Genomic DNA, 8,233 nt, shown 5'->3' with positions numbered 1-8,233 from the left:
ATCATATCGCATTGCACCCGCACGGAAAAAAACTGTACAACTGAACGCAATTGCAGACAAAACTGACTGAACTTGCTTTCAAAATGGTGCGAGTTTCATTGAACGCATCCGGACCTAATCCGTCACGCTCGTGTGAAAGAGGCCTAACACCCGTTGCAAAGTGTCATTCAGGAGCGGGTCCAAGCACAATGTATCAGAATAACTACACAATTATAACTTTTTGTGCAGGAATTTATTATTATTATTTTTTTTTTTATGATTGCATGACGTCAGAACAGAAATCAAAAACTTTTTTCAAAACTTTTACAAAAAAACCAAAACTTTTTCTTATCAGGCATCTGGCTCAGCTGTCTGCAATCTTTTTCTACAGCCAAATTATTAAAAAATAATAAAAAAAAAATTCAGCTACAACAGCAAAATAAGTGTGTGTGTGTATATATATATATATATATATATATACAGACGTGGACAAAATTGTTGGTACCCTTTGGTCAATGAAAGAAAAAGTCACAATGGTCACAGAAATAACTTTAATCTGACAAAAGTAATAATAAATTAAAATTCTATAAATGTTAACCAATGAAAGTCAGACATTGTTTTTCAACCATGCTTCAACAGAATTATGTAAAAAAATAAACTCATGAAACAGGCATGGACAAAAATGATGGTACCCCTAACTTAATATTTTGTTGCGCAACCTTTTGAGGCAATCACTGCAATCAAACGCTTCCTGTAACTGTCAATGAGACATCTGCACCTCTCAGCAGGTATTTTGGCCCACTCCTCATGAGCAAACTGCTCCAGTTGTGTCCGGTTTGAAGGGTGCCTTTTCCAGACTGCATGTTTCAGCTCCTTCCAAAGATGCTCAATAGGATTGAGGTCAGGGCTCATAGAAGGCCACTTTAGAATAGTCCAATTTTTTCCTCTTAGCCATTCTTGGGTGTTTTTAGCGGTGTGTTTTGGGTCATTGTCCTGTTGCAAGACCCATGACCTGCGACTGAGACCAAGCTTTCTGACACTGGCTAGTACATTTCTCTCTAGAATTCCTTGATAGTCTTGAGATTTCATTGTACCCTGCACAGATTCAAGACACCCTGTGCCAGACGCAGCAAAGCAGCCCCAGAACATAACAGAGCCTCCTCCATGTTTCACAGTAGGGACAGTGTTCTTTTCTTGATATGCTTCATTTTTTCGTCTGTGAACATACAGCTGATGTGCCTTGGCAAAAACTTCGATTTTTGTCTCATCTGTCCACAGGACATTCTCCCAGAAGCTTTGTGGCTTGTCAACATGTAGTTTGGCATATTCCAGTCTTGCTTTTTTATGATTCGTTTTCAACAATGGTGTCCTCCTTGGTCGTCTCCCATGTAGTCCACTTTGGCTCAAACAACGACGGATGGTGCGATCTGACACTGATGTTCCTTGAGCATGAAGTTCACCTTGAATCTCTTTAGAAGTCTTTCTAGGCTCTTTTGTTACCATTCGGATTATCCGTCTCTTAGATTTGTCATCAATTTTCCTCCTGCGGCCACGTCCAGGGAGGTTGGCTACAGTCCCATGGATCTTAAACTTATGAATAATATGTGCAACTGTACTCACAGGAACATCTAGTTGCTTGGAGATGGTCTTATAGCCTTTACCTTTAACATGCTTGTCTATAATTTTCTTTCTGATCTCTTGAGACAGCTCTTTCCTTTGCTTCCTCTGGTCCATGTCGAGTGTGGTACACACCATATCACCAAACAACACAGTGATTACCTGGAGCCATATATATAGGCCCAATGGCTGATTACAAGGTTGTAGACACCTGTGATGCTAATTAGTGGACACACCTTGAATTAACATGTCCCTTTGGTCACATTATGTTCTGTGTTTTCTAGGGGTACCATCATTTTTGTCCATGCCTGTTTCATGAGTTTATTTTTTTACATAATTCTGTTGAAGCATGGTTGAAAAACAATGTCTGACTTTCATTGGTTAACATTTATAGAATTTTAATTTATTATTACTTTTGTCAGATTAAAGTTATTTCTGTGACCATTGTGACTTTTTCTTTCATTGACCAAAGGGTACCAACAATTTTGTCCACGTCTGTATATATATATACACACACACACACACATATACATAAACATCATTTACAGATGCACAAAACCTGCCACTTTGGCTTTTTTTTTGGAAAAAAAAAAAATCTAGATTAAACAAAAAAATTTTTCTTTTAAAAACATAAATAAGTTAGTAGAAGGTTTCAGTGTCTTTACACAGCAATTCACATACACATCTCAACATTGGTCACCAGAGAGTTTGCTACATACAGACACCACGCTCATACGGCGGCGAGAAGAGAGGGTTATTATTGCCAGGCACAGCTGGTTCTGGTGCCCAGGAAGTGCATTACTGGTACATTACATGGCATTGACTGAGGATGATGGGAGATGCATCTTAAAATTTGACCTAAAAATGATATACGGATATGGTGATTGAAGAATAAAAAATAAAAAAACATGATTAACCCCCGACCTACTGACCGCGAGGGAACAGAAATAGCACACTGTATTGTATGGTCATACATTTCTTTTTTTTTTTTTCTTTTTTTACCCCAAAAATAACGGAAATATGATGAATATTGAATGAAAAAGATAAAGCTTACAACCAAACAATTATTTGTTTTTCTTCACACAGCATGTGGCCAGTGTTCACAAAAATCAGATTTTTTTTTTTTTATTTCAAATCTTACTACAAATTAAAAAATAGATATATTTTTATTTACAGAACATAAAAAAAAATTGTAATATAAAAAAGAATTTAAAAAAATACTGTGGAGCTGTCTTCCGGAAACGAAAGGTCTGAGCACATTGGTTAAAAAGAAAAAAGTGGAGGAGCCTGTATTTAGCTTTTCTTTCTTTATAACTATATAAATAAAAAATATCTAATAATAAAAAAAAAATAAAAAATTTCCTCCCTCCCTGCGACCTGTTCTAAATCTAATAAAAAAATAAAAATAATATATATATAAAACTTTACTTTTGACCAAGCTAAACTGCTGACAGCACTAGGTATGGTCTGGAGAAAGCAGGAGTAGTGTGAATATGAAGTTTTATTCTGCCAGATTCTGTGCCTCCAAATGCCCAGGAGGTACACTCTTCATTGAGCTTCTTCACAGTACCTCCCCTCTGCTGAGTGACATCTGTAGCATCCAATCAGGGGATCACTAGTGCTGTCACTTAGAACAGAGGAGAGGGGCTGTGAAGCAGCTCAGTTCAGAGAAGAGTGCACTTCACAGTGAAGCTCCGCCTCCAGTGCACTTTCAACAGCAGAATAAGGCTAGCTGCACAAGGTACATATAAACACACCTTTGTTTTTTTTTTCATGGAGATTTGTATGCAGAAAACCTGCAGAATAATACAGGACCAGCAGAAAATAAAATTTTACAAATCTCACGTACACTCCGTACAGTATTTTGTACGCGCGGCTTTTAAAATTTGCAGCGGTTGGCGGCTGATGTAATGTGGTTTTCCCACAGACATCAACGAGTAAAATGCACAAAAACCAAGATAAATAGTGCGGATTTGTGTGCTGTTATTAGTGCGTTTTTCATGCTCCTTTCATACAAATTTTCTGCATAGAAATCCACCCCCTAAAAGTTCAAATTCACACTCCTGAAAAGCTGCGCCAAATGTATGTTTGTACGGCTCTCCCCAGCACCTGCCTACTGCTGTCAGCAGTTTCGTTTGGCCTAACCTGCTGACAGATTACTTTTAAAGTGTGATGTGAACCCGGCCAAATTTTTTTTTTTACTTTGTTCTATTTGAAAGGGGGGTAAAATCGCATACAGCCTGTGGTCCCCGAACAAGCATCTATGGCCTAACCTTCATGGGCAATTTCTACCACGTGTAACTATCTGCAGAAAACATGACAAGCTCCAAAACATAGAGCGGATATTTCCATAGCGCACCCCTGTCGACAGAAGTGGCCCATGTAGTTCCAGAGGAACAGGATGGGATCCAAACTAACACCAGGGGGATGGGTCCACTAAGGGGCTGGACAATGGCCTCACCATCATGGATGGCCCAACGTTATCAGAAGCCACTTTACCATCCTGCCCAACACTGGCCACCTTTTAATCCATATTGACCCCCAACTGTGGTATCACACTTATAAGCTACCACTGAAACTAGGATAGTTCCTAAGAAGGTGACGGTGCCCCTGTCATTTCCCCATCCTCACCAGCAGTCTTCATGAACCTCCCCCCAATGTGTTGCAGACCTGGCTTTGCGGAAGAATTCACAGATCAATTGGGTGACCTTGTGTGCATGCTCCAATGTTTCTCTTCACTCAGATCAGTGTGAACCCGTCTTGCGCACCACCCCTCTCTAAAACGTTTTATGTGCTACACAAGGGGGCGGCGGTGGCCACACGGGTAGTAAGAGAATACCAAGGTGCCTCGTTGCACAATGCTACATGTCATGCCCGGGGTATTTAGTGTTACTCTGTATCAGTGCTTTCAGGATTCTCCCACCAGTGACAGAGTCCATGGGCTGAGTGGGCAGGAGTCAGCCGACACTGGAGGAAGGTGAGCCTGGTACCTGCGGGGGAACAGAGAGAAGCAGTCAGGGGACGTCAAGAAACTAAATATACATTATAGCAAACTACAGCATGCAACACTACTGGGAAAGAACTGGAAATAGCAATTCAAGCAAGCATAACATTATTACCTGTGCAATCCCATAGGAGGCAGTATTATAGTAGTTATATTCTTGTACATAGGGGGCAGTATTATAGTAGTTATATTCTTGTACATAGGGGGCAGTATTATAGTAGTTATATTCTTGTACATAGGGGACAGTATTATAGTAGTTATATTCTTGTACATAGGGGACAGTATTATAGTAGTTATATTCTTGTACACAGGAGGCAGTATTATAGTAGTTATATTCTTATACATAGGAGGCAGTATTATAGTAGTTATATTCTTATACATAGGGGGCAGTATTATAGTAGTTATATTCTTATACATAGGAGGCAGTATTATAGTAGTTATATTCTTATACATAGGGGGCAGTATTATAGTAGTTATATTCTTGTACATAGGAGGCAGTATTATAGTAGTTATATTCTTATACATAGGAGCAATATTATAGTAGTTATATTCTTGTACATAGGAGGCAGTATTATAGTAGTTATATTCTTGTACATAGGAGGCAGTATTATAGTAGTTATATTCTTGTACATAGGAGGCAGTATTATAGTAGTTATATTCTTGTACATAGGAGGCAGTATTATAGTAGTTATATTCTTGTACATAGGAGGCAGTATTATAGTAGTTATATTCTTGTACATAGGAGGCAGTATTATAGTAGTTATATTCTTGCACATATGAAGCAGTATTATAGTAGTTATATTCTTATACATAGGAGCAGTATTATAGTAGTTATATTCTTGTACATAAGGGGCAGTAATATAGTAGTTATATTCTTGTATATAGGAGGCAGTATTATAGTAGTTATATTCTTGTACATAGGAGGCAGTATTATAGTAGTTATATTCTTGTACATAGGAGGCAGTATTATAGTAGTTATATTCTTATACATAGGAGGCAGTATTATAGTAGTTATATTCTTGTACATAGGAGGCAGTATTATAGTAGTTATATCCTTCTACATAGGAGGCAGTATTACAGTAGTTATATTCTTATAAAAAGGAGGTACTATTACAGTAATTGTATTTTTGTATATAGGGCCAATATAATAATACTTATAACTTCCCTCCCATTGATTCTTTTGCATTACCGAGCAGGGGGTGACATTAATCTCAGGATAAAACTCTTGACAGTGCAGGGATCCAAACCTTCCTTTTCTCTACATTGGTTGGGACTGGAACTGCCCTCTAATTGTCATGTGACAACCACTGATTAAACATTTGTACTAGGAGACAATCGCCCGCAGATCACTGTATGGTTTGAGGGGTGGGGGTTTGGTTTGTTTTCAAACACCAGTGCGTCGTGTCACCAGCGTGTTCTACCAGTAGACCACTTCCTGACCCCTCCCCCCCCCCCCCATTTCCGCTATATGTTGTTTACAGCTGTGACTTCAGGACACTTTGTCTGATAGAAACGTGTTCGAATGAAAGATGCAGAATAACATTGCAGTAAGGCGACATCATCCTCGCCTGACTGCCATCAGTGGTATACAGCCTGCAATGCACTTCCAGAGGCCATGATGTCACAGCTGTCACCAGCCCTGTGCCTTAAAGAGCTCACTATTCAAGATCTCTGCTTGCTGTTTCTGAATAGGAACATTCTTGTTTACATCCAGATGCTGAGAACCTGCACAGACCTGAGGGTTTATTCACATCCTGGGATCTTATTCTGACTTTTGGTGTGAATATAAAAAAATCAGGACAAATTTTTTTTAATTAAAAGTGTTTTCTGGACAAACACAGCAAATAAATAAATAAATAGTTAAAAAGCTGAAACGCTTCTCCCAGCTGAGAGTTTACTACAGTTGTAGACAATCCTCTGGACTCCTGACTGATGGATTTTAGGCATTGTTCACATCTGTGTCCGGCATTCCGTTCCGTCCCCGGAAAAAAAAAAAATGTAATGCAAGCCAGACAAAATAACCAAGAGAGACCCCTTAAAAGAGCCCCCAACATAGATGTGAACCTAGCCTTACCTGCACTGATACACTGATTTGTGCTATGTTACCTCCAAGAGGATTCTCCACACCGGACGCAACTGGGACAAACCCTCAGCTGTGAGAAGCAGGCTGGGGGGGGGGGTTAGCCTTTGGATGTAAACAAGAAGGGGGGGGGGGCGGTCACAGCTGGGGGTCCAGATTTCGGAATTACCCATAGCTCTACGTGCTGGGTCGGCTCTTCTTGGGAGTCTTCTCAGGTGAAGAAGCCGAGCTGCCCTCCACGGGTTCTCCAGTCTCCGTCCTGTGGGATTTTTTGGATGAGGGAGGTTCTGCAGGAGAGAAGGGCGAGCAGTGGTCATAATGGCGCACACAGGGGGAAGGGGGTCATCGACATAGTGCATTTGTTTTTGTTTTTCGGTCACAAATTTCTCAATGGCGCCAAAATGGTTGGTGCCTGTGCGGTCATCCATGGGAATACGGTAAATAATTGGCGGATATGGACAATCATCTCAGGCGGAAGTCTGGGTTCGGACAAAATTCTGGTCACAGCGACAACTTATCACATATCTGATGAGAGTTGTCAGCACTGATTGGGTTAAAACCCCGTCATGTGTGACCACCTTAGAGAGAATGTAACATATAATGTGAAAGCCTTCTCCCCGGATACAATGAGGCAGGGGTAACCTTACAACCACCCTGACAGTTAAGTGACCCCACACCGCCGAGGCCCCGCCCCCAGCTGGGCGTATGACAGGTCGCTGCGCTCTCACCCGTCAGCTCTCCGCTCCGTTTATTCCCTCGGGCCTCCGTCTCCGCCTCTGCGCCCGCTCGGGGGTGAAGCTGCGCTGCGCCTGGTTTAAGGTGTGGCCCTCTCCGGTAGAACTCGGGTGTATCGGGCCCGGCCACCTCCCAGCTCAGGGCGCCGTCCAGCGGGCGTTCGTTGCGGAAGTCAAAGTTCCAGCGCTCCCGCTGCTCATCCTCCAGCTCCCGGCGGCACCGGGCCAGCTCCCGGGCCAAGCTCTCGTGATCCACCGGCCCGAACAGACATCGGCGGGCGGGAGTACGGGGCGAGCCGGGGGCCCGAGAAACCCGCTCCACACCCGGAGAGCCCGGGGACAGGCGCACGCCCGACATGGGGCACAGAATTCAGCTCAGCGGGTCACCGGGTAATCCTGCGCTGCCCAATATGGCGGCTGTACGAGCCAGCGCCCGTCGGGGGGATTTAAACGCCCTCTGCTGGTGATTGGCTGCAAGAGAGACCCTCCCGGTTAAGGTGGAACGGGAGAGATGTGAGGCCACCCGAAACACCCGCTGATGGGTGCAGATACAGTAAATTAGGGCTGCAGGGAAAAAAGGGGCGCCTTTCTGTAAACTACTACTCCCAGCCTCCCCTCCCGGTTAAGGTGGAACGGGAGAGATGTGAGGCGACCCGAAACACCCGCTGATGGGTGCAGATGCTGTAAATTAGGGCTGCAGGGAAAAAAGGGGCACCTTTCTGTAAACTACTACTCCCAGCCTCCCCTCCCTTGGGTCACAGTAGTTTCATTCATATGGCCATATGTATATCGTGCTCTGGAATATGGGGATCCGCTTAA

General features: G+C 42.5%; 1 protein-coding gene across 1 annotated transcript; it reads right to left on the bottom strand.

Moving 5' to 3' along the window:
• Positions 1-2,094: 2,094 nt before the first annotated feature.
• On the bottom strand, positions 2,095-7,870 carry CDKN1B (cyclin dependent kinase inhibitor 1B). The gene is made up of 3 exons (XM_044281411.1): positions 7,409-7,870; positions 6,850-6,967; positions 2,095-4,586 (listed from the first exon to the last, which is right to left on the bottom strand). The coding sequence occupies exons 1-2, from the start codon at positions 7,770-7,772 to the stop codon at positions 6,858-6,860; spliced, it is 474 nt and encodes a 157-aa protein (XP_044137346.1). The 5' UTR covers positions 7,773-7,870; the 3' UTR covers positions 2,095-4,586; positions 6,850-6,857.
• Positions 7,871-8,233: the final 363 nt, after the last annotated feature.

Source organism: Bufo gargarizans, chromosome 2 (genome assembly GCF_014858855.1).
Source record: "Bufo gargarizans isolate SCDJY-AF-19 chromosome 2, ASM1485885v1, whole genome shotgun sequence".
Classification (NCBI taxonomy): domain Eukaryota; kingdom Metazoa; phylum Chordata; class Amphibia; order Anura; family Bufonidae; genus Bufo; species Bufo gargarizans.
Note: the sequence above shows the minus strand (reverse complement) of the source record. Positions and strands in the feature narration are given on the sequence as shown.

Bases quoted from the DNA above. Each gene is read 5' to 3' on its own strand.
- CDKN1B (XM_044281411.1), bottom strand. From the start codon at position 7,772: ATGTCGGGCGTGCGCCTGTCCCCGGGCTCTCCGGGTGTGGAGCGGGTT. The intron at 6,968-7,408 runs GTGAGAGCGCAG...TCTCTCCTGCAG, and splicing joins ACGGAGCGGAGAGCTGACGG to AACCTCCCTCATCCAAAAAA.